Here is a 26,907-nt window from a genome sequence, read left to right as displayed (position 1 = left end):
TTTCAAACCATTCTAGACACATAGTGTAGTCTGGGACGTGTGCCGGTGAGTAAGAGATGAGCAAAGTCACATGTGATGGGGAACTCCAGGCTCTTAACAGGATATGCCAAAACCAACATAGCAGTAAAAAGGCTTTTTTTGTATTACTGATAACATTAAGTTGCAAAAGTTAACAGCTGAGAACCAGCTCCAAGCAAGAGGAAAGTCAACCTTAGGGCTAAAAGCAATTTTTTTTTACCTGTTTCATCAAAACTTTCATATGGTGGGTGCTGCCTCTGCAGTATGCTTCCAGGATCAGGCCAAACCTCAAGGCAACTGCAGGAACATGCATTTCTGACCTAGGGGAAGAAGGGAGGTTAAAGCGATTCTGACTCACTGCAGCGAGTGACTAATTCTCCCATTCATGCCGGCACAAGGACGGGGGGAGAGGAGCGTGCAGAATATCAGCTGCTGTTTAGATTCTTTTGATGTACTGGGGAGAGAAAAAAAATGAACCCACCCCAGAAGGTGATGTAGAAAAACTGTTGCTTGACGTGATGAGACATCTTTCTGGATGACTAAATTGCTAACCACTCCTTTGAGAACATTTCTGAGCCGTAGGCTCAGAACTGGCAGGTGGCCATGGATGTCCAAAGCAAATTTCAACTCACAGGCATGTGTATATGTATAAATTCTGAAAACAGAACCTAATCCAAACACCACCACAACAACAAAAGAAAAAGTAACAAATAAACAAAAAAAGATTTTGTGTCCTCCTGCAATAATCCTTACTCAGTCTCCCAAATAAAAAGCTGCAGGTCCTGGGTTTTGGTAATCACAGCAAAGAAATCCCACCAATGCTTTGATAAAAGACACTAGCTAAAGGACAGCCCATAGCCTTTAAATAAATACCCTGGCATCTATACATACAGACATGCTTGCTGTCTCACTTCACAGAGCAATGAGGAAACCAGTAAATGCTGGCTTCACTTGATTACTGAGAAAAAGCATAAAACTTTTGCTCTTTACCTCAGATGCCAGAAGAGGAAGTGGCCGATCTTGCGGTTGGATAACGCCCTGTCCAGCAGGAACTTGGTTAATTCACAGTCTAAGTAGGATTCATACTTAAGCACCTGGACAAGCTGTAGCAGGTATTGGAACAATTCATGGTCTCTGTGGAGAGAACGGAAAAATAAAAGACCACCTTATCTTTACTGCAACAAGTGTACTTGCAAAAACTGTAAAGACAAGACTGTCAGCCTTGTTCACAGTCCCCGTCAGCAGCCCTAAACATAAATAGAAAGGGGCTCCGCATATCCCTTGTGGTGAACACTTACGTCAGCTTCTTTAATGAGTTGATAGCAAAGGAACCAACATAACAGTCAGGAAAGCTAAAATCCAGCAGCTCCAAGGCATTCAGGACAGGCAACTCTGGCCAGGTCTGAAGCAGGGAAATCATCTGTAAGCAGGGGGGGGCGAGGAGGAAGGCAAAAAAGGGAACAAGATTTTTATGACAATAGATAAAAATCTAAAATTCTACTGATGGAAGAGCAGCTCCCTTGGTGGGGGGTAAACCCTCTACCTTATCACGATTTATAGATGCCTCAGAGCAAGTTTGCAGACACCAGGTCAAAAACCGTCAGTCTAAACTTTCTAGGAAGACTGACAGGAGGAGCCATCCAAGTCCACGGCAGGGTTACCTTTGCTGTACTGCCATCAGTGGCACAAGCTCTTTGGGAAAAGCACTTTTCTGCAGCATAATAATGTAGACTAAAAAGGGACCTTTAGAAGGTCCTGTCAAAGCTCTTGAAGTAAGGAGGGATGAGCAGCACAGGGACCATCCCTAACTGATGTCTGACATTCTCTGGAAGAGAATCACTGACGCGCCCTGGGGTAGCTTGTGCTGGTCTCTCACTATCAGTTAAGAATATCCAGCCAGATCCTATTTCTGCTGTGAATTAAACAGATTTTTTTCTTGCCTCCAGTTTCTAGAGAGAATAAGCAAGACCTTGTTGGTCAGTAATGAGTCTGGGACAGTGCAGAGAGCCAAACGGAGCCCAGAAGGGCCAAACCTCAACTCATCTGGGTACCACTCAGCATATGTTCGCAGTGACTGGTTGAGAACAGAAAATCTTCCTCAACCTCAGTGATGTCAAACCGACCTGCACAGGGGCACTGCGAAACATCCCCTGCTAAGCTGGCCTCCCAAAGACAACAGAGGAACGCAGACACTGAAAGACGGATCAAAAAGGGAGCCTTGGTTGCCAACCCCAGCACCCTCACCTGGGCAACATCTTCACGCTTGTTCCATTTGGTGATGATAAGCAGCTTTGCCAAAGCTTGTGGGTACTGGTCACGGATATCGTATCTCATCTTCCACACCAGGTCTTTCTCATGCTCATATAGTTCAGTGTGGCTCCTCCGCTCCAGTATCTCCTTCAGTTGCAGCCTCTGCTCATGGGAAGCACAGGACAGAGCATACACAGGGCTCAGTGTCAACCCAGAGGACTTGCTTAGCCCAGAGAGACCCCGTAGGGCTGGGGCATGACCCAGTTTGGTGAAAAAAGCTGGTTGGGGGTAAGGTGGAAACATATAACTTGATCTACGAAACCAGGCTTGCACATGGCCTGCACATAGCTGAAAAACTGATGCCAGAAGACTCACCTCCTCAGGATCTTCTGGTGCGGCGCGGGGCTGTTCTCCATTCCTCCCCAACTCCAGCAGCTGGGACACAAATAAAGAGTCTGAGAAAGGCTCCTCATTTCCTCTGTACTTCTAGCTCATCATCACTCCAGGCATTTATGCTGCATTAGAGATCAGTCACTTGCCACCTCTGGAGAAGGGAATCGCACCTCTCGCAGCCCAAGTGTAGGTCATGTACTCAGCAGGACCCCTTTGCTCAGAGGTGTAACCTACCTGCCCACAGAGCCCCTTCCCTGGTAGTAACAAGAAAGAAGGGATGAGTCCTTCCCCCCAAAAGGGCACATCTGCACACCCATACAGTTTGTGAACTCTGGGTCACCGAGCTCCAGGCTAACACGAGCCATTCCAGATCCTTAGAACGGGCGTGCATTTGCCAAGCAGACAAGCAGCGCTGCCCAAGCCTCCCTGCACACTGGCACAATCCATTAAAGCTTCTGAGCCAGAACATGCATCATGGGGGAGTATGTGGATATGTTCCTGGCAGAGCAAATCTCCTTTCTTTCCTGTACCAGGCACATTTCTTCTTTCACTTTAAGTGTTTGGCCAGCTGCAGTGACAGATGGAAAATCCCCATACCACACGGCATGTTATCACTCTGTGAAAGGGAGGGAGCTGTCTACTTTCACTCATTTCCCCTTTTGTTTCTCTTCCTTCCTACAGAGCCTAATGGTGCCTGCAGTTTAAAGGCGGCTCAGTTAAACCAATGTTTTTTAAACAAATGCTCAGCTTTACCTCAGGAATTTTACCTCAGGAATTCACAGCCTGGAAAAGTATTCACTCAAAGGTCCATTAGGTAAGAGAAAAAGTCAAATTTTCAATTAACAATATCTATTCATCAAATTCGCCTGTACCCGGGTCCCTGTTGACTTCCATCCAAGAGACAGTGACACCGAATGCTCCTGCGCCAGCAAAGGTAGGGAATTTCTGTGCCTCCCAAAAAAAGCATCCACGTCCCCTACCTGCTCAAATGACGGGTAATACACAGGATGCGATGCAACGCTGGGGAAGCAGATGACCAAGGCTGCTGCACTTTCTGTGTTGGGGTTGCATTGTACCGTGCCCATGGGGTTCAGAAGTTCCCCTTTCTCATCTGAAAAGCAAAGTACATAAATCCATGAACCCCAGTCTTCTGAAGCTTTGGTCCAGAAAGCAGCGCACAGACTGCTTCCAGCTCTGTCACTGGACATTGCCCGGCCCTAGCAGCTCACTTCATTTTCCTGACCTCTCACAAGCAAAGTATAGATGACATCTTTAGGACAGCAGCAACCTCTTATGTCACACGTGCAATGCCAAGCAAAACAAGGCCTTCACCTTGGCAGGGCTCTAGATGAACCGCTGTACGATTACAGCAGTAATCGTACTGGGTCTGCTAGTCTGAACTCTTAGGGCCCCTCCTACAACCAAACAATACAGTAGCTCCATCTCCTGACATACCTGGAAAGGAGGACCACATGTGCAAGCAGCACTCCCCTGTTTTCAGCTGGTCCTTATAGTCAAAGAGCATGACATTCACCCAGGCAATTGGGCAGTCCTGCAAAGCAAAGCAAGCAGTTCATTTGGGTGCTGTAACTGCAAAAGCTGGATGAAGGTAAGAGAAGAACTAAGAAGAAAGTGAGATATCCCCATGCAAAGCAAACCCCTCACAACAGCCAGGAATAAGAAGCTATATAATCTTGATTCTTTTCCAAGTCTGCAAATTGCTGCACAGAACGCTACAGGCAGGTAACTTCCCATTCAAGAGTTTGTAGGCACCCCCTCACCAAAGAGTTGCTGTAAAGAATATACCATCCCAGGTAACCATGCCTGTCTGCTTACTTTTTAAGTTCTCCTGAAATCAGAGTACAAGATGGCATCAAATTCAGATATTTGCCAAAACCTGGGGTCTTGTGTGTAGTGCTGAACGGCACCAAACACTCCCTACAAATATTCATCACCCAATATTTTGCATAGCTGAAGAATCTCTAAGTTTCCGGTAAGGCCTTGCAACTCTACACTTGATATTTGAAGGAGCTATGACATACATACTTCATATATTTCACAGTTTGAGGGGAGGGAGAAGAACCTTAATTTTGAAACAGGGAACACAGAGTTAGCATGGCTTCAGAAAACAAGGCAAAGAATGCTAGATATATCTGATAACGGGAAGAAAAGGCTTGGCTCCTTTGTACGATAATAAACACTATAGAAATCAAACTTTACGCTGCCGATCCCCTCTCACACCCCTCAAATAAAACCCACAAGCCCAACCCAGTCACACAAGCCAGTCTCATCTTGGAGGTGGGAGACTCCAGCAGTAAAATGACTTGAAAGAGAAACCAAGAAAGAGAACCCGTCTCCCTGCTCTAATCCAGTTCCCCGCCACCAGAGCAGACAGACATATTCCACAAGTGACCTAAGATTTCCTGCAGTCAGGTTCCCCAAATGGAACAGTTTACTTCATAAAACAGTTTCAGCAACACCAGCATTTCACTCAGCTGCTCAGAAAACTCCAAGGCTTAAGCATACGCTTAAGAAACTGAGTTGCAAAGAGGTTGCGAGGCAAAATTCTAGCGAAACGCACCCACAAACAGCGTAATATTTGAAGGGAACCACAGTGAGACATCTTCTTGTTCCACTGAGACATTCTAGAAAATGCATCAGGCATACCCCGAAGGTACACCAAAGGACTTGGTGGAGGTAGCAAAGTCAGCATTTTCTCCTAATGCAACAAAATGAATCACTTCCAAGTGGCCTCTCACAAACCTTTGAGTTGATTTGATTAAACTAAGTACCTTCAGCAAAATCCCATTTGAGACATCAGCTTCTAGGTCACCGAGAAAAGCCAAACAAAACACCACCACCAGCAATAACCTTTTCTAACAGAGTAAATGACATCAAACCACGGCGCAGAGCCTGCCAAATGCAAGGCAAGATTTTTGGTGGATAAGGTCCAGCAAAGCAACGATTCGGCACTGTAAGGACAGAAATATCTCCTGCATGACTTACAGAAACACGGAAAGCCAAGCCTCTGGGTGACATTAACCCTCTGACTCATCCCAGTCAGTCTGCAAGCATGCCTGGTTTTGTGGTAGTAAATGATTTAGTCCCACCTATCTGCTCTGGACAGTCTGCATAGACAAACAACATGCACGTAATTAACCTCTGAGTACTGTAAGCAAAGCAAGCAAAAAGATTACTAATCAAAACCAAAAATCAGATTGCACTGACTGTAACCTCCTCTTACCAATCCTTTTAAATCAGATCTGGGCACCTTACTCAGAGCTGCAGCTGATCCATTTCCACAGAGCACAGCTCCAGCAAATATTGTGATTTTATATTAAGAGCTCACCAGAATGCATCCACCTTTCCCCAGTACCTATGAACAAGATCCCCTTAACAACTCAGCTAAGCAGGCTGGTTTTGTTTTGTCAATCAGAATAGCAAGATTTCCTTCTGACTGCTTCAAAACTGAAAATTGTTCCAAGTGTGACCACAAAAATGCAGCCTGTGGATGAATCAGATATTCCGTTCAACAAAAGCCTCCAGCAGGAGTTGGAGTTCCGCTATTCTTAAGTAAAAAACACAACAATAAAAAGGTTGATCCCGGTCCTGGCCTCAAAATGTTTCCAGTCTGAAGTCTCCAACCCAGAAACTGGTCCACACAAGCAGGACTCGTGGGTTGCCTGTTGCTCCCCAGACATTAATGCACTGTAACCCTGAGAACCCTATTGATGTCAACACAACAAAGCTCAGTGAACCTCCCAGCAGTGAAAAGGAGCTAGCAGGACTGAGACTAAAATCCTCCGTGATCACATTTATCAGTCCCTCATTTCTCCGCACTCTAGTAAGGACGACATGACTAATCCTCTCTTTAAAGCATGGTAACAGTGTTTTTATGGCTGCAGAAACAATAATTTGCAGAGAAACAAAGGCATTTGTCGCTCATAACGAAAACTCTTCACGTGCAAAGAGCTAGAGGCATCATGCTTAAGTTACAACACTGGGAAACCAGCAATTCAATTACAGATTGCACTTAGATCTACTTTTAGTTACTGAATTATTAATGGGCTAGAAGTTTTGGAATAGAGGTGAGGAAAGTGAGAAATATCACTACATTTCTGATTCAGAAGCTCAAAACAAGAGATTTAACATTTTCCATCCTCAGTTTGCAGCATCTGAACAGTAACCTCGAACATTCTGCACTTTCATTTTACCTCACCTAAAGCTTTGCTCTAACTAGTGTTTACATTCCTCATTTTCCTCCCCCTTCTTAGCTGTTAATTTGCTCCATGGGGGATTTGCATGAAAGACCTTACTAGAAAGAAGATGCAACACAGAAGAGTGGTTTAACCTCAAGCTATAAAACAAGGAAGTTGCGGAACAGCAAAACAGAGACGCTAGCATAAATGATTCCTCTTTATGTGCATTCAGATGCTGGGTATGTTTCTTAATGGTGTTTCTGGACAAGAAATTACATTTAAACAACCTTTCCTACAGGCAGCCGCCACTCAGTTTCCTGTTCCTGTTGAAGAAGTTACTGGCCATCACCCTGTAAGCTCTTTTATTAATAAAGTCTTCTGAAAGCAAAGGGCATTTGGTTCAGAATGATGTCCTGTGCCCTCCAGCACTGGCAAGCCTGGCTCAGTCCCACACTGGCTCTACTTACAGCTTTCTTGGACTTCTTCTTGGTGGAACGCGCCTTCTTTGCCTTCTCGATGACAGCATAGAGGGCAAAGCAGAGCCGCGCCATACGGGGAAGATCACAGATGTTAATGTCAAAATCCAGCCTCTGCTTCCACACTGGCTCTGAGCATACATTCACTTCAGAGCTTGACACTGTCTTGCACAGCATCTCATTGCCATGAAAGAGACCTGCTTGCACCACCAGCTGACGGAAGGAGAAATAAGAGAACACCATGAATGCACAGGGACTTGACCTGTTTGCTGAAGACACACGATTAGAAGAGGAACGGGACAGGGCATCCACTCCCCTGAACAGGATGCCCTACTCCTGTCTCTTTCCCGATTCACTGAGATACGAAGTTCCTTAATCTTCCTCTTTACTCAACTTTGGTAAGGGCATTGTTATCATTTTACTTCACGCGGGCTTGCAAGAGCTGCTTAATCATTGCAAAATGCTTGGGTAACCCCCATTGGTAAGAGTGTTACAGATTTCATCCTGTAGCGAGGCAATATAAATATTCACCAAACTTTGCCCACCGAGATGCTGCAAAAGCTCAGGAACCTGTCACGCTGAAAAAGCAGACACCAAGAGCTGGGCAAGTGCTTATGCCAAAGAGGAGGCAAATCAACACCACAGGAGAAGGGCACGTGCAAACAGCCGAGCGCCAGAACAGGTCTGCAGTGCAGTGCCAAGGGCGAGCTGTCTGCGGGCGCTCATTTGCCTGCAAATCTGCACTGCTCTTGCAGTCTGCCAGATCGCTGTGCAGCTGACAGGCCAAGCTCATCCCCAGCTTTACCTCTTGGTACAGTATTGCTGGCTAGTCTGAATCACAGGAATCCTCCTCAGGAGAAGCCCCCTGCAACTGATGGGGCACTGGGCAGAAGAAATAACTACTTCATTGCCTTTTTTTTTATAAAGCCTTGCCCTGCAGAACACCAGTATACGTGGTATATTCCTGCCTTGTTTCCTTCCTTTCCCAAAGGGCAGCCATTCGCCTTCTCCTCATTCGCCTGCTCTCCCCCCTTCATGGCAAACACTTTGCTAATCCCAGGGCTTTGCTGCATCATGCTTTCTGTCTTACCTTTACCAGTCACCACCTCTCCCATCATTCTCTCTTCTCAGAGCTGAATTTCCCCTCCCCTGCTTTTTGCAGACTTCCCTGCCCCTCCACACCACTGTCAAGCAATATCACCACAGAGCAGCAGCTCTGTTTGCTGCTCAGAAACTCCTGCAGGGGAGTGTTTCTAAGAATGCATTGCTCCGTTGTTGAGCTGCTGGCTAACAAGTTCCCTTCCCCTTCCTCTTGTGCTGCAGTTTAGAAACTGCCCAAAGGCTGAATGAAGCATAATGGAGGATCACGAAAGATCAAGCTGTCAGTCCCCACTTTCATCACCACATAAACAAGACAGATGCCACACAAAACCAAAACCCCAAACTGAGTCGGTACCTACCTTCATTCTCTCATCTGCATTGACCTTGCTGCCTTGCACCAGCTCAATGTAGAAAGACTGCTCTAAGGACCAGAGGGAACCATAGTTTGGCTATAAAAAGAGAAAAGGGTTCCGATCAGAAATAGATGCAACAAAGACTTCTCAAGCCAGCACCAAACCGCATCTCTCATCACATGCTTTTTCCTCCAACAGAAAAGAGCACTGCATCGCAGGTGGGCAGCATGAAGTCTGCGACAACCAGGGAAGTTGTGGAGGGAGCTGGAAGGCTGACTGGAAATTCCCAGCTCCTAGACTGTAGCTAGGAACCTGTCCTGAGAGAGGCAGGGAGAACCAGCTGCTGTTCCCAGACAAGATCAGCATCCCCATCAAAGGGTGAGTTGAGGGTGACCCCGCTGGGTCACTGTCCCCTTTTACCTTTTTCTTAGGGAGCGGGGGAGGCTTGGCAGCCATCTTTGGGGGGCTGGCAATACAGTTGGTTTGCTCGTCTCTCATAGCAATGATAGTGGAGGAGTGTACCATGGTCAGGTGGGGCGTTTGGCCTCGGTGCAGGCAGCTCCGAATGTACTGCAAAGAGAGGACAGAGTCAGCGTGGATGAAACAGAGCCAGGCAGGCAAGAGCAGCCAAGCAAATCGGAACTGGCTGAAGCAGAAAGAGGTGGAAGGAGTAAGGAAAGGACACAGCAATAATAAAAATTCTGTTTTAAATTATCTCCTCTTGCTTTATAAACCTGCAACTCACTGGACTCATGTTGCCAGAACTGAGAATATGAAGTGCCTTTTATAGCTGGCATTTCATCAACTGACTCAAATGGCTGCATTAAGGCAAAACACTGAGAAGGATTCAGCATTCCCAACAGCAGCTTGCCCTGCCAGGGCAACACAGGATACAGGATTACTTGCCCAACTTTCAAGAAGAGAACCCCCAGCCCACCATGCAAGCAAACAGACATTTCCAGAACCATAATCTATAAATGCATTTACACAGCACTTGGTACCCAGGGATGGGCTTAGATCACTAGTCCCCAAAACCGTAAGGAATCTGTTAGGTTGCTAGAAGTATCCCTTGCCCTAAGTAGCATCCAGGTCCTGCCACTGATGCGTTGCATTCCTGTAATCAGCATTGCCTCCTTAATGGAGGATAACACATCTCAATCCACCCTCCCAGAAAGAAGAGGCCATACGGGAACAGACTCATTGTTAAAGCAGGACAAAAGGCTCACCTGGAACTGGTACAGGGGGTAGTTCCCATAGAGGTATTCACATTTCCCATTCACCTGCAGGGTGTAGTCCTCTGGTTTCTCCACTGTCTCATGGCGGAAGACAGTAGCCTGCTTCTTGATAGCATAGCTCATTAATGTGATGGGGAACTCCTTTGGGGAGATCTGGAAAGTGAAGCTCTCCTGCAATCCCAACAACACAGCATACACTGTCAAATGGGCTGAAATCAGCACAAGGAGCAGCAGTAGCTCAGCGGACAGGTAACAACACTCCTGTTGCTGATAATAAAGAGAAGGATAGGAAGGCAGAATTACCCCCACACACACATTAGCAAATAAGTAGGGATGTTTGCCAAACTGGGCAGGAGCATGTTTAAGCAGCGTAAGCGCAAGGCTGGAAATCAGGAACTTCAAGCCCAGTTTAAGCAGAATCACCAGTTCGTGTGGTTGCTAGTTATTAAAAATCTTTCCGCTGTCATTCCACCAGCAAGGCAGAGGGTGGCTACAGTCACCGTGCTCAAACACACTGCTCTGGAAGGCCCTTCTCCTATGGGGGTGGGCTCCTGCTTCATGCCCAGGCACAACATGCAAAAATCTCATTAACCAAGGGTAGCAGGCAAGAACAGGGGCCCCTGGGCCACACAGACCGACGCCTGCAAGCAGTGTATGCTGAGCATGAGCTGAGCAGACTCTTGGGCTTCAAAAGGAAAGGCATATATTGGATTCTGTGCTCCTCTCCTACCCAAAACCGAAAAGCTTTCCACCACCACACGTGCATGCAGCAACCTCAGCTACCAGCTAACCAGTACACACAACGCGTGTTCAGGAAGGGGAACAGCTCCCTTGGCTGGAGGCTCAGAGTCTCCCTCCCAACCATCTCCACAGGCAAAGGAATCTGGAGAATGAAGATGAATACTGAACACATGGAAACACTGTCCACGCACGCATTATTCTGTCTCCAAATGCCCAAAGGTTCCCAAAGGGAAAGCACAAACCAGTTAAACATTGTCACAGAAAAGTTTGTGCTTTACCCCGCCAGACTGAAACTTGACGTTGACAAAAATGTTCTTGGTGGGGGTATGTAGAAGGCCAGTCCCAAGGCCTTTGGCCATGGGCTCCAGCTGCAAGGGAAAGTTGTACTCCATCCAAGCTGCCCAGCTGAGCTGCTGCCGCTTTGCTGCTCTCTCCTCACAGAACTGGCACATTTTGGTGCGGAAATCATTCACCTCTGGATCCTGGACAGAGTCGAACTCATGCAAACCTAAGTGGAGGGTAAGAGAGAAAGACAAAATAAGCATCTGCACCCAATGGGGGAAATCAGCCTTTGATAATCAAGTGTCTGTGAAAGCCTTCCTAAACACATGCTTAATATTTGGCCAAAAGGAGAAGAGTCAGCAAAGCTACTAATGATCGCTTATTTGCTATGTACAATTGCACCCACTCCATTACTATAGCCCTCTGCCAGCAGGAAAGATCACCCTTCTTGGGTCTGCACACACATTGTTCCCTTACCAGATCCATCAGAGACCAAACTTGCTAATCTCCCGCATAAGCAGGGCTCCATCACTATTCCATACATAGCCAGGCTGTCTGGGACAGAAGCATGTTTCACCTACAGCCATCACTATTCCATACATAACCAGGCTGTCTGGGACAGAAGCATGTTTCACCTACAGCCAACACCCAGACCAACGATGGGGGAACCGACCTTTTCCAATGAGCAGGCTGATCTGGGAGTTAATAACCTTCTTGACTCTGTCGCCTTCTCGAGCCACAAGCCGCAGTACCGGTAGGAAGGGCTGGATGTCACAAAGCCGCCGTTGCTCATCCTCCAACTCTTGCTGTTCCGCTGTCTGGTTGATGCACGTGAAGACGTAGGCCTCGGGATCGCTGAGCATATGGTACAGCGGCTCATACTGAGCGTGCTTCCACACCACCTGCGCCAGACCAACAGCGGGGTGAAACTACCGCTGCACTGCCAGAACCTCGTCTTCCTCTTACTGTCACCCCACAACCTCACTCTCCTGAGATACACCATTTAGCGAAGGGAAGGCACAGCCAAACCTTCTCACAGCATTCCTGGACCTGCAATCACAGGCTGCTTTTCAGCCAAGTCTGGTGGCTCCAACTCATGCTGAACTGCTGGGTAGATTTATTTGCAAATGCCTTTAACTGACTTCCTTTTTTCATGCCTGCCATTTGTTTCAGGCAAAGTAAATCCCTCAACCTCAGTATTTAAATAACCCCCACCTGAATACCTCACAGTAAGTACCTGCTGACTGCTAGCCTTGTGAAAGAGAGGCATTACTCCCACTGGAACAAAATTGGGATAAGTAACTTGCCCCTAGAAACTTGAAATCTATGACAAGAGCCAAGAACTTTTCTGAACTCTTCTCAAGACTATCCAGTTCCCAGAGATCCTGCGCTCCCAGTGGACGGCAATTCCACATGACTGTTCATATTCCATTTCTTCACTCTCATCCTAAGCGCCTGCTATAGGAGACAAAAGTCTGGAATAGATGTGCCTCTGGTCTGACCCAGCATGCCTACTGGCTGTAAAACACAGACTTGTAACTTAACAGCTGGAACCAATCAGCTCTACTTACGGGTTTTTTTGGTTGGTTTTGGGTTTGGGTTTTTTTACCTGAAAATTGCAGCATGAGAAAACTTGGAATAATCTGGCACTGTGCTTCCGTCCCTTGTGATCTGTGACTCATCTAGGCCAGGTTGCTGCTGCAGAGAAAACCTTTTCCATTCTTTTCCTTCACTCTCTCCTACCCTTGCTTGCTGCCCAGGGAAACAAGGAAGCAGCTACGTTTCGTTTACATGTGGTTTCACTACAGCGTTTTATTCCTCAAATGAAGCGCTAAGAAAAATCCTCTCTATCATTCCCGTTGGCAATTTTCAGTATTCAGTTCTGTGAGGCAAGAGAAGGCTGGGCTGGCATCCCAAATACTTTGAGTCAGTCCAGCATTTGTATTCGACTATTTGGGGGTGACTTCTCTCACTTGCATATGCATACACACGAGCTTTCATAATGAAAAATCCAGTGTGGGGACTGGCTGGGTCAGGTGAGCAGTAATTGAACACACAGTCCACGAGCCCTCCGTGGCCAACTCAAATCTGCCCTCACTCCATAGTTACCCTAATTCTCATCCCAAGGTTGGACAAGCACCCAGGAGAATCGAGCCCGACACCACCGGCACCACCACCAGCAGCCTGTTGCTGGCAGTCTCAGCGGCTAGACACGGGTTTGCAGGGGATTGCAGAAGCTGTCACAAAGGAGGGGCTCTCATGGCGAGTCACAAGGAGCTGCCTCACACCAATGCAGAAGAAACGCAACTTGCACTGAGTTAAGACCCAACACATTTCCCCAGGTGCTCCCCAAAAACAGACTCCTTGTTCCAGGAATCGCAGATAAGACTGCGGAACAAGGCTGTTACCTGCTTGATGGTGCCCAAGCTGGCATTGCAGGACACAGAGAGGTTTAAGTATATGCCCGTGGGCAGCAGAAAGTCCACCTGGATGTTTTGGTTTTCCCCCTTGGACCAGAATTCCATAGGGCAGTAAATGCCTGGGGGCATCCTGCTCACTTCTTAGCTACCACCTGCAAGAAAAGGGAAAAAAGTCTGTTGCTGTTGACTACATAATATCTCCTCAGATCTGTGCTGGGCTCTGCAGAAAGTTAATGGGCAAAAGGACCCAAAGAAAGGAAAGTTAGCACATCCTCATAGCTCAGGAAAATATGCACCTCAGTCAAATTTCCAGTCCAGTGCCTTTAAGCCACAGAGGCGTTCTTGCTATAGAATTTGCTTCTATTTCAATGCAACCCTTTCTTAATCTCTTCTAGACTGGGATTAACCTCTACATCTGTATTTGACGAAGAATTTAATTATCTTCACTTGAGAACAAAGGCACTTGTCCCGATAGCTCATCTACGACCAAGCAGCCAACAGAAACAATGAGTCCCTACCCCTGGCTTTGTAAGGCAATCCTCAGGCCACATGCTCCAAGCTCCACTTTGTTTTTCCAGAGCTCAGTTCCAGTCTGCAAGAGGGAGAGAGAGGTGTTGTTGGTTCTCAGGATCACGCATTTTTATACACAGAAACAAATATTACTCCACTGTATATCCCCCCTCTACAAGTACAGGAAAAGTGAAATCTAAGGCTGAGGCAATCAAAATAGGTTTGTTAATTCCCTCTGCGTCCTTTCACTTGGCAGGGCTCTACAATTTATTCTCAGTACATCCAAAGAACGCAAATAAGAGAAAAAGAATCTGAATGCTATCAGGTACAAACTGTTGTTTTCAAACACAGGATAAGTGCACACATGAATAGCTAAAACAAAAGGCATTCAGCAGAAGCCTGTCGTACAGTTTCTTTCTTAACGACAGGTAATACCAAAGTTGGAGAAACCCTCCTGCTCCATCCATTTGCCCACAAGTAAAATACTGCAGCAGTATAAAACTCCACAGATGACAGGCAGCGGAGTGTGGTGTCCCCATGTGCAGGAAGAGCTTGGAGCTGTTAGCCTTAGCTCCTAGCAAGAGACAGATAAGTGGCTCTAACTCCCTTCAACCACCTCAGCAGAGAAACCAGCTCACCTAAATTCCCTCTCACTTACCAGAGAGTTTTTCCACCAGGTCAGCAGAGAAACATGCCAGCAGTACAGCCTGGAGGGTGCTCACATAGCCATGGCTCGTAGCTGCTGTGGAAACCAAGGCTTCAGCCTCCTGCCTCTGACTCTTTGCTGGTTCTAAATTCAGCCCTGTAGGTGCCCTGAGCAATTCTAACACTATCACTTATCCTCAGCCCATGAAACCAGTAGAAAATTTGCTTGTTCACAACTTAAAATACAGCTTTGCAGCTGTCAGACAGTGTACAAACTTAGAAAGAAACTGAGCAACACGCTGCTGAAGATTTGGGTCTCCCAAATCATGAAGTCCTGCTGGCAGCTTCTCGTGAGCCAGCCCTATGCTTCAGTATGACAAGAAGCCCAGCATCTTATCTGCCAGTGCCTGGGAGCACAACACTTCCCCATCAGCAGTGAGGTAAGGATTCCCAGAAATATGAGCTATGTTTTATCTGTCCTGCTTCCTCAGCGCACATGCTGTATCACACAGAGACCGGATACAGAGACCACAAAACCACCCATGTGCCTTAAGAGGGAGGGAAGTAAAAGGGGGAGGAGGCAAGGTTTACAAGTTTGAATAAAGCAAAACAAGCTTGCCTGGTCTTCTGCTCATTAACAATAAAACCAGCAAGTTTCTAAAGTATCTGCTACCTCAGGCTTTCCCAATGGCAACAAACGCAGCAAACTGCCACAACTCTACTGACCAGCAGCTGAACCGCTTCCTTCTGCTGAGGATTTCTACCTGATGCCACATCCCATCAGATACGAAGTACCTGTCGAAGCTATGAGTACTACAATGTCAAGTTCAAGTTGCTCAATACCTTGTCTTTCCAAACTCACTGATTATCTCCCGATGTAGAGGGATTTTTCCAACAGAACCTGGAGCGGATATGCCAAAGGAAGAATAACTCTGGACTTGCACTTCGTTTGCATTTACTGCGCTAATACTTCGTTTACCAAGCCTCTCCCCTTCCCAATGCTAAATTCAGATTGCTCTACTAGTTGAACCTTAGATCTGATCCAGCGTGACAGTTTTTACTTGAAGCAAGCTCTGCATAGATTAATACTCCTGCACCACCCCACGTTCATCTTCCCTTTTGCCCTGGGAAATTGGAACAGAGTTCTCCAGGCTGTAACCTTATTTGCACTATCTTGACCTCACGAGTAGAAGTATTTACAATTCCCCTTTCTCTGGGTCATTTTGCCATTTGTGAATAGCCAAATGCAGCACCACTCCTTTTTGTCAGGGTTTATGCTACCGGGGTTGTTTGAGATATACTCTTTGTCTTTCACCGCAGCAGTCTTTAAAAAAAGGATTCCCCATTGCAGCTGCCAATTTGTAAAAGCCCCAGCGTCATCTCAGACTTTCATCCTGGTGGATAGACAGATTATTGTTAAAAATCCCATATTGTGGTAGGGTTGTGACCTGTAAGTCTGGTAGCCTGAGGTTCAAGTTAATCAACCCACACTTAAGAAATTAGTTTACTGCACAACCTGCGTATCTCTCAAAGCTAGGGCAAGCAAGGGTGGGACAGAAGTTTGTGTTTTAGTGGGATGCAAACCCACAGAACCAACCTCAAGCAGGTACACAGGCTATCAAAGACCCCTGCTTATCAACACCGGGCCGTAGCCACCCACTTTCTACCACAAGACGCCCCCAGTCCTCACTCTTCCTCCTGCAATATACCCCAAAACATCTTCTTGCTAGAATATGTTCCCCCACCTACATCTTCCTATAGTAATTCTTCCTCCCCCACCAGCCACATCTCCCACAACACTCAAACACTTATTTCAAGCGCAAGGCAGGTACACTGCTGCCTTCTGACTCCAAGAACGCCAGGCAGTTTAGCAGGACAGGATGCACGTGGCGCTTGGCACCCCAGGGGCTAAGAGGCAGAACAGACCACCAGAATGCACAGAGCTCTTGGTCTACGGCTGGTACATACATACACTCCGTCCAAGAGAGATATACCTCAAAACTGGCTGGCCAGCTGATCTGTTTGGGTGGCCAAACAAGTCATAACAACGTGTACACCCAAGTTAAAGACCTGGCCCTCGTGAGGGCCAAGTACATTGCCCTGTGAACTTCACGTAGCCCTTGGAGGTATGCAGAGAACATTTGAGGAAACTGCAGGGCCTCAAACACCTCCTCATTCATCTCGGGCAGCAATTTTCCTCTGGGCCTGCTTGTACACAAGCCTGACCTAAAAACTGCCCCATGGTATGTACTTGCACCTAAGAGCACAGGCTGTAAAGGCTGTGAGTGACAGGCTGTCTACAAGCCACGCAATCGTACGGACTGCAGGCAAGGGCACAGGCAGGAGTTGCAGGGGCAGTGCCTCGTTGGCAGTGCTGCTGGCATAGCTGAGCACACGAAAACAAGATGCAGTTTGCCCCAAACGTTCTTCTGTTGTTTCCTGAGATGGGCAGGGCCCCAGCTGCCCTAAAGAAAAAACCACTCTTCCTATCCCCCAGGGTAGCAGTAATGGAAGCTCTTTCCCCAAAAGAAGCAAGCACACTTGATGGGAACCTCCAATCTTGCTAAGATGTGAGGAGCAACCAGCCACAACCCAATGGAGAGCCCAGCAGTGGGACAAGCAGTGTGTGGAGTGGCTGATGTACAGCATGGGCTGTGACTACCATCTGTGTGGGGCCATCACAGCTGCTTCTTTCAGTCTGCAGATAAACAAGCTCTCACACTGCAGAGCACAGTATCGCTTTGGACTTCTCAGAGCATGTAAGAGGAAGAGAAACGCATGCTGTCACACAACGCAGGTCCCAAGGCATCAAGCACGTGCCCAACAATGGATTTCCATAGGTCCAGACATGAAGCTATTCCCCACAATTCCCAAAGAATTCAAGTGTACTCCCTTTTTCACATGTATTTCTGCTCTGTGGAATATTTTTGTATGGGGAAGGTAAAAATCTGTGCAAGACAGACTTTCTCAGGAAATGAGGAATGAAACACGCACGGACCCATTCCACACTGACCCCTGCCTCTGGTTCAGACCAGCCCAACAAGCAGCAAAAACTCCTAGTAGTGGCCAGTTGCTCCATAATCCCTCAGTAATTTTGAGATGTGGAGTCATTTCCTAGGGGATCAATCAGGAAAGATGCATCCATTGGTAATAATCACTTCCTTACTGAGAGTCATATGGGCAACGAACCCATCTTACAATGCCCAGACCTCTTCATCACTGAGCAGAAAAAGAGGTGGAAGAAAATAATCATGAAAACAATCATGAAAATAATTCCAGGTTTCAGATGAAGCAAGTCCTCTACTCCTTCTCCCCGCTTTGCCTCAATTCATTATTCTGCAGGAAAGCTACAGACTGCTTTGCCCTCCTTAAGGTTTCCCCTTGCACTAATTAGTGTGAAGGTAATAAACGTATATCTTTCCCAAAGAGGAGAGGTGACCAAGGCAGAGCTGATATGCACATGGGACTAGTCCATGCGCCAGCCTTCCAGGACCGAACACAAAACCCCAACGTTACTGGATGCCATATAACGAATATAGGCACAACGTCAGTAATAGGAGGTAGCACATGTTTTGAGTTCACACACCCTGAGGAATACATAATTGCACATAAAGGCAAATTTATGCAGAGGGTAACAGACACATTGGAAATTACCCAGTTACAATTTAGCAAGCCATCAGCCAACATAAAACACACTAAGACAAATCTTCTCTTACGAAGTTTATCAACCACAGCTCTGGTGTTTACAACATACAACTGCTATTGAGAGAAAAAAAAGAAAGAAAAAAAAAAAAAGGCAGCAAGCTAGCAAGATCACACATGGATTAGCGTTCCACAAACCTCTGTGAGGCTGCAGCGTTAGACAGACACGGAAGCTCTAACGCCCACAAACAGATTACAAAATTACTAAACCCCAGGACTACAAAAATACCTTTCAAGTTTATAAGAAATGAGTGGCGCAGAGCTCACAGGTGATGTGTGTAGCGTGGGAGACAGCAGGAAGTCACTTTCATTGCAGGCAGCAACTTAGCTGGGGGAGGAGACCACGGGAATTTTTATGTACACACGTGCCTGACATGTCTTTACCACACAATTGATACACTTAGCAGATTTGAATCAACCCAAAGCTTTCATAGACGCAGACCCATTTCAGTGAGTGTTCCGAAGGTGTTTTAAGCTCGGGCTTGCTTTTTTGGTGGGGGTCACGGGGTAAAACAGGTCCGCTGTATGCTGCGGGCAAGTCATTTGAGCATTGACAGACTGCAAAATTAACCCACAAATTCCCCTCCAAGAACAGACTGGGAAAACTCCCGTAGCAGGTAAGCATGCCTCCAGAGACGCACAAGCAAGTCAAACTGTGACTGCATGTGGGAGTTTTGCAGGGAGACTCCCCCCTTGCTGGGCTAGCTGGATACTCACACCCAGGTGCCAGCCACTTCACTTAATCACACAGAAAAAACATGCTGTATCTGCTTCCCTGGTGGCATAATGCAAAAAATCCCGATTCAGGCTCCAGTCCCATGACGTGGATGCAACCCACAGAAGCTCCTAGTAAGACTGGCCTTTGCAGCTCTGCCTGCTGACAAGTATTGACAACCTGGCTATTTATCCACCTAAAAATGAACACGTGCTGGCGAGAGGTGCTAGAAACACAGCCACAGGGACTGCAGGCCTGCAGAGGTGCAAGTGTCTGCTGTGCTGCCCCATTCACCCCATTCCATTGAGCAGGGACCTCCAACGCAGCAGATCAGACTTGATGCTCTAGCCAGCCTACAGGATCCACAGGAAGCTGGACTGAGAACTCACAGCCATCCCCTGCAGACTGCCACCAAGAGCGACTCTGAGCCTCGACATTCAGCTAGCAGCAGCCTTTTATGCCAGAAGAATGGCTTTGCTGCGTCCCTGAATACCTGCTAACATCATTCATTTTAGAGGTAGCATTCATAGGATAGATTTTGCCCTCATGTCAACAAAAGTGTTTCCTTTACAACTTCCATTAAGCTTTCTGTAAAGTACAGATCGGTGTCCCAACTGTGCTGTTAGGCCATCATTGCTCTTTCAATTCCTGTGACAGTGTTGCACCTTCAGTTGCACCAGAGCCCTAACTGTCTCCGGTTTCTCCTTCAACACATACACACAAGTGTAAGACGTGGCCCATGAACTAGGTAGGAAAAAAACAGGACCCCTTGAAAAGGTGTGGAGAAGCATTCAAGTACTGAACAACCCCTAAAATCAATGCTTTTGTATCTTCAGGGTTCATTTCCCCAAACCCTAGTTTAGAATATTCTGATCTCCTTTATTTGGTTTACCATAATAAGACTTCTACATCTGCCAAATACAAAAATCAAATACAGGGTTTTGCACATTATCAGCTTCTGTTTTGTACATTGATCTCTTATATCCTGCCACACAATTCCCTGCACCAATTCGTTCATTCTTTCAACAGTAGTTCATTGTTCATCCAACTCTACATAGCGGACACATAGTTACATTGGTTCAATAATGCCTTCTATTAGCGATTTCTAAGCCCACGATTAATCACCTTTATTCCCTACTTTGCTTACACAAACCAGACATACAATGGAATCTGCCCAGGATAACTGGGCAAGGGATGAAAATGCACGCACCTAACTCTTCAGGCCTCTAAAACACTACAGAGCATCCCCTTCCCTACTGACATAAACCAGCATTTACATAAAAAAAATCAGCATCTTCCGTGCATCAAGATGTCAGCAGGTGGATTTTTCCACCTTCCAAGGAAGAGTTCTAGCAAGGATCAGGCTTTGAACAACCACTGGATCCAAAGAATCCCTTGACTTGTGCCCTTCCCTTTATGAAATAAAGGCTCCTTTACTTTGAGCATTTATATTGCTTAATGCCCGCCTTACACATGCACACCCCCACAAAACTGGCTCACAGAGAAAAGTAATGGGAAGCAGAACTACACTAATGTAATCTGAACTGGAGCTAACCTTGTTTGTGTGCAGGGCTAATGATGAAAGGGGTTGTCAGCAAGGAAAGAGATAGGAAAGCAGAATGTACACATGGTGATAAAAACAGGCTGCAGTTCTGTGGGGCTCCCAGCTCCAGAGCAACTAGAGAAAGAGCATCAGAGAGATATACCATCATTCAAGCTCAGCGGCACCTTAGATCCAACCACAAGTAATAGCCAGAGGGAGGGAAAGAAGAGCTTAGGTAAAGCAACTTAAGAGAAATGGAAATGTAAAGCCATACCTCATTCTGGAAGTAAAACAGTAGCACTAGAGAGAGGCAGAGAAACATCAGGGAGTAAGAAAAGCATCTGATGGGAGGACTTGAGAACCTGGCTCTGGTGGAAACTTTCAAGCAGCCTTTTAGGCAAGTTCACAGTCAATCAACTATGCTTTCAGTGTTGTCTGAGGAAGCATCTAGTAGGAAATAGTATATTTAGTGGTTAAAGCAAGAGCTTGAAAACTGACAACTTGCAAAGTTCCATTCCCAAACCCAACAATTGTTTGACGCGTGACTTCAAACAACTAACTCCTCTGTGTTTCAGTTTTCTCACATGCACAAGTATATCTCATGAAGGATGCCACGATTCTTAAAAGCTTGCAAAGTGGTTTGGGATCTTTGCACTCTTGCTATTACTGCTAACACGGGCATAGCCTGGGAGTTGGAGAAAGCTGTGATAAATGAAAGCTTCTAGCTGAAAAGGTTGCTGGTATTAGTCTTTTTCAACTGCTCCCATGAATGGACAATACCAGAAACTCAAATGCATCTTGCTGATGAAAACAAAGAAATAAGCCATACATGCCTAAGGACCCTCCACCACTACGTTCAACTTTATTTCCTTTCAGGTTCCGATCTCGAGCACATACAGCCCACCGCGCGTCGGTGTTAAGAGACTCTCTTCGGAGAGCTCTTAAGAGACTTCCTCGTGCCCTGCCAAAACACACAATCCGCAGCTAACCCATCGCAGAAACGCACACCGCTGTTAGCAACTAACCTAGGCAGCTCAGCTCCAACGTCAGAGAAGGTAGGGATGGCGAGACGTTGCCAAGCACAAACCCCGGGGTGACTCTTAATCGCAGCGACAAGGTGCCAAGCGCCAAACCTTCCGGGTGAAGCCCGGGCAGAAATCCTAGCAGGACGAGACCCCTCCACCAGCCCGTGGAGTCGGTGGGCAGGTGACACGAGTGGTTACTGTCCAATTCCTGGCCAAAACAAGAAAGACCGCTGCCGTCCGCCCGCCTTGGAAAGCGAGGGGAGCGCTGCTGCCAGCACACCCATTCCTGCGCGGGGGATACGGCTTCAAAGCAGCTAAAACCTACGTCCGCTCACAGATCGCCGAGCCTTAAACCACCCAATTTTCATAACGCAGAAGCGCTTTTCCTCAAGAAGAATACAGTTTGTTAAAGGAGCCCGAGGAGTCATTAGGATTTGCCGCAAACGGCACAGAGACACACGCGGGAGCGAGACGCGGAGGACACGCACCCCACCGGCCGCGCCCGGGCCGAGACTCGCGGAGCCGCGGCAGGGGGGTGCGCGGGGCCCCCGGCCCGGCGACAGGCGGTCGCTCCCGCCGGGCCCCGCTCCTCCCCGCCGCAGGCCCGCCCGGCCCCAGGCCCCCCCAGCCCCGCGCTCACCTGCGCTGCTCGCCCGCGGCGGCCGGGCTCCCGCGCTCCCGGCGCGGCCGGCCCCGGCCCCGGCCCGGCCCCGCTGCCGGCTGGGCGGGCGGCCCCGCCCCGCCCCGGCCCCGCGCGCCCAGGCACCGTCTGCAAAGGGCCGCGCGCGCCCCGGCGTCGGGCACCGTCTGCAAAGGGCCGCGCGCCGGCGAGCGCGCACCGCCCACCCGTGACCCGGGGCGGGGGGGTGGCACGCACCGGCAAGCGCGCGTGGCCCATCAGGAACCCCCCCCCCCCCGTCACCCTGCACCGGGCACGGTGTGCACCGAAGGCCCGCGCAGCGCTGGCCCTGCACCAGCCGTTCTGCACCGGGCCCTGCAAGCGTACGGCCGGAGTTGTGCCTCCCACGGCAGCAACCCCGCAGCAGGGAACGTGGCACGGCGCTCCCGGGATCCAGCGCTGCGCAGCAGTCGCCCTTGGTCACGCACAGGTGAGCTGCGCGCTGCACACCGGTAATCCGTGCAGCAGCGGGTTGTGCAGCCCAGCGCACAAGAAGATGCACAATGCAACACCCCCAGGCGAAATCAATCCCGGCAGCCACGCACGGAAAATGTCCAAAGCATTACATGGCCGCCACCATCCCGAGGCAGCTGACATCGCGCATGCCGCAGGGACACGCTGCTAGCAACACTAGGCAATAGCTCCGTTACTACCAGAGTTGAAGGACCAGCTATAGGACACAATGTTGAAGGTGGGTCCTAACTCCACACGTATGCGTAAAACTACTCGCATAGGAGATAGGAAATGGTTTGGGATTCACTCCTTCCCTGGAAAAGGCTCCTTTGACAACCTCAGTCACACAATTGTTCTTTCTTCATCTGGAAAAGTTTTGTGCAATAAGGATGGGGCGGACCCCAAATCCCAAAGGAGAGTCAAGTGATTTGGGGGATGAGAAGAAAAGCAGGCAAGGTGCCCGTGGGGCCCAAGGTAGGAGCAGGGCAGCACGGGTTGTAACGCCTGGCGTTTCACTAGCGCCTGCTAATCGTGGGAGAGGGAGGAACCGAGCACACCTTTATATGCTGGAGACCAAGGACATACAGGCTGTCTACCCATTTTTTTTTCTCCCCCAACCCGTCGTACAGGTCCGTTGGCTGCGGGGGAAACCCACCCAGGCACCAAGCCATCGTGCAAGGGCCCGTCCCACCAGAGCCCACAGGGCTGCTGTCACCCTTTTGCGCAGAGCATCTCTCTGACTTGTCATGGGAAATTAGTGGTTCCAAAGAAGCAGCAGATGGGGATAAAAAATGTTTCCAGTGTTCAAAGACAATCGCTCTTCTCTGTCTCATTAAATTTTCAGCAGCAATTAGATGCCCAAAGACCATTTGCTCATTTGAAAAAATCTCTCTCTTTTCACAAGTCTCCTCTTGCACTTGAGAAGTGCCCATCGTACTTTGGGTCACGAATAATAAGAGATTGTGAACTTGGATTTGTGTTTTTAATTATTTCACTCCCACACATGGAAACAAACAATCTTGGTATAGGACAGGGTTCGCATTAGCACGTTGTCCCAACTGGTCCTGCAATTTTACGACTCCCGGAATCACCATTTTTCCTAAAGCTTCTACTGCTGGAGGCATGTGATTAAGGTATAAATTCTTTTTTTTTTCCGTGTTATAATCCAAGAAAAGCTCATTATTCTTGCAATCTGACTCATTTTTTTCCCTGAACATTACTAGTTGGCAACACAGATATCTTGCCATCAGTACAAAATGTGACTGTTGAAACATTCGTTCTTCAACTCCATTTGAATCTACTATCACGTCTTAATGTGACCTTTTAAAGCTCAGAAACTGCCTATTTTAAATCACTGGCCCTGACATGTGTTGAAGATATTTTTAACACACTGTTTACAGGAATTCTGGTTTCTGTTCTGCTATTTTTTTCCTTTTCAACAGCTTTTCTATTCATCATCTTCAAGTTTCACATATAGGACTGTACTGAACACTTACAGGACATTTGCCCACGCGGCCTGCGAGAAATTGGACAACAGAAACCGTAGGGAAGGGATAAAGGAGCTGAAAGTCAGAAAAATAGTTGCAACCTGCTAGACTAAAGATCCGAGACCTCCAGGAAGAACAGAAGGGAAAGGTCAGTTACAGTTGTTTTTCCTCTGTGTTATTGGAACAAAACAGTGCTAACGGGTTTGAAGAAAACACTGGTAAGAAGGGCTAGTGGCACCCACGAGGCATTATTTCAAATGCATCAATTATTAGGCATGCTCTAGGCATGCCAGTTCAAGAAGACCATCTCCACACCATGCCAGTCTGGTATAAATTTACGCAAATTCACAAACCTCTGAAAGGTTAATTTTGTATTCTCAGCTCTTAAGCTCTCTTGCCACGCAGCAGGCATGTGCCCCATGTCACCGAGTCTGGTGAATTTGCCAGAAACGTGATTTCATGCTCCTGCTAGTCCGGGGTCAGCCTTGTCCTGCTCGGCAAACGATGCAGACCCCAGCCTCGTATTTGTGACTGTCGCACCGTGGTCCAAGTTTTACGCAGGACTCATTAGGAGAGTGCAGAGGAGAGAAGAACGGTCACTTTTTGTATAATTGCAGGGGCTGATCTCCGCCACGGGGACATGGCAGCTCTGTCCCCAGTTAAGAGCCCTGCAATAATAACAAATAGGGTACAGCGCTGCAACCACAGCTTGACTCCAAGCTAAGCATCGGGCAAAGAAGAAAAATTGGTATCTAAAATTGATGTCAACACAGTTGTTGGATAACACAAACTGACTTTCATTTAAAAAATTAGTATTTGCCGTGCATAAGCGAATGCACTTGAAAACAAGAAGGGATATTCTCTCAGACTGCATTATAAAGAACACGCGCTGGGACTACCCAGGGTTAACATAAAACTGTAGACCCTAGAAAGACAAAAGGACAGGAGGAAAGGGATGACAAGTTTTCAGACATTCTGCATCACACAACTGCTGGCTCGGGGTACGAGTCTTTGCAGGTTAAGGAGTGCCCAGGGCTCACAGGAGAGAGGGGAGACTCCCTCAGATGGGGATAAAAATCCCGCAGTGCTTGGCTAGGGTTAAGGGCTGCTGTCTATTATATATTTACCAAAGCCAAATCTCAAGAGCAATTTTCTTTTCATCTTTTGGCTGTACCCCAGTTACAATGACTACTCGCGTGAATACCTTCTTTTTATGTCCCTTTTCTTCAACAAAGACTTTTTTGAGCCCTTAATTATCAGTCTTTCATAGCTCCACCTCCTCACATTTATCCCCACATCTTTCTTCAGGTTGTTTCCTCTCTTCACTGCTCCAGGTACACCACTCTTGCACATCTGCTTACCATCTCGGCATCCCTTTACACAATGGACACAGTTGGAAACACTGGCTGTTACAGCTCCTAACCATCCTCCCTCCCAAATCCCTTCTCTACACCAATTTGCTGCATGAGAAATTTAGCCTAGGTGAGACAGCTGGTCAGCTTTTGGAGGAAAAAGGCAGAGGGGGAGAAAGAGGAGGAGGATGACAACAAGCAAGTAATGTAACCACAGAGCCTTGGTATTTACAGGATTGCCCGGCAAGAACGCTTTCAACTGCCAGCGGGGCACCTGGAGAGAAAAACACCATGCCTGCCCTCCTGGGTCCCGAGCCACCTAAATGTTGGCAGTTTTAGTAAATAGTAACATTTGTGAAGCTGTGTTCACCACTTCCACAGACAAGGCTAGAAGTAGCCTCTCTTATCCTCCACTTACCCAGGGTACAGGGTAAACAAACACCACCCCCCCCAAGCTTGCCACATTTAATTGCACCACAAAGCAAACAGGAAGCCAGAGCAGTTTTAGGAGAGTTGAAACTATTTGCTCCATGTGGTTAACACTACCCAACAGGCGGGAAACCGCGTTTTTGCTTTAGCTATGCAGTTGGTCTGCAAATACGGCTAGTAACTTGCTCTTATTTAAAAGTCAAAAGAGTTTTTTTTGGCAACGAGATCTGAAATAGGATCACAGCCGCGTGAAGTGTACAACACTGATCCACACCGGCTATCACATGAGCAGCAGAGCTCGTCTGTGTAAGTACAGCCACAGGATACATCCTTCGCCGAGAAATGCCTATGGCCAAACCAAACAGTACTTCAAGATTTGAAGATCACGGTTTTTCTTTTTGCATCTTACACGAAGGTCTCTGTGCTATAGCACAATGCTACAGGCTTTTCATTCTTTGTTGGGATTTCTTTAAACACATATACGTATTTGGGGCACCTAGGCTCTCTTGCAAGCAAGCAATGTGCCCACTGAAGGGAAGTTAGGATATTCGGATAAACTGTACTAAGTATTTTAACTGCACCTTGCAGCCTCCAACTGCTGTACACATTCATTTTCATATTTTGAACTTTCTAGTTCTCCATCTTCAAATAGCCAGAGCTGCCACAGCCTTACCAATTACAATGAACTTCACAAACAGCTTAATAACGCTGTATTTTACAGATGTTTATTCAAGTAGGACACAACGTAAAACATGATGGGAAGACTAGACCTTCATCACTTTGAAAATCAGTGCTAGCGCTCTAAGGAAAGCGTTGACTAATCTAAACCACCTGCAGATCCAAAAGCTCCTAAACTTTGTTGAGGAAATTCAGATATGAATTCACAATTTTAATGTCGA

The 26,907-nt window shown here is 47.4% G+C and overlaps 1 protein-coding gene across 9 annotated transcripts in view; it reads right to left on the bottom strand.

The window, feature by feature from the left end:
* PIK3CD (phosphatidylinositol-4,5-bisphosphate 3-kinase catalytic subunit delta) overlaps positions 1-26,907 on the bottom strand; it is a 61,511-nt gene that overhangs the window by 12,755 nt on the left and 21,849 nt on the right. Inside the window, exons 1-16 of one of the 9 annotated variants that reach the window (XR_012677065.1) lie at positions 14,637-16,365; positions 13,987-14,060; positions 13,457-13,620; positions 11,722-11,950; positions 11,045-11,274; positions 10,017-10,196; positions 9,211-9,360; positions 8,797-8,886; positions 7,328-7,549; positions 4,117-4,213; positions 3,642-3,772; positions 2,644-2,703; positions 2,263-2,430; positions 1,317-1,438; positions 1,009-1,152; positions 239-338 (exon numbers count right to left, since the gene is read on the bottom strand). Coding sequence is in view for 8 of the 9 variants with exons in the window: in XM_075172423.1 (XP_075028524.1) it covers positions 239-338; positions 1,009-1,152; positions 1,317-1,438; positions 2,263-2,430; positions 2,644-2,703; positions 3,642-3,772; positions 4,117-4,213; positions 7,328-7,549; positions 8,797-8,886; positions 9,211-9,360; positions 10,017-10,196; positions 11,045-11,274; positions 11,722-11,950; positions 13,457-13,597 (2,064 nt within the window). In the remaining variant the exon portion in view is untranslated. The other 8 variants (XM_075172423.1, XM_075172424.1, XM_075172427.1 and 5 more) reach the window with 8 other exon arrangements.

This window comes from Calonectris borealis, chromosome 23, assembly GCF_964195595.1.
Source record: "Calonectris borealis chromosome 23, bCalBor7.hap1.2, whole genome shotgun sequence".
NCBI lineage: Eukaryota > Metazoa > Chordata > Aves > Procellariiformes > Procellariidae > Calonectris > Calonectris borealis.
Note: the sequence above shows the minus strand (reverse complement) of the source record. Positions and strands in the feature narration are given on the sequence as shown.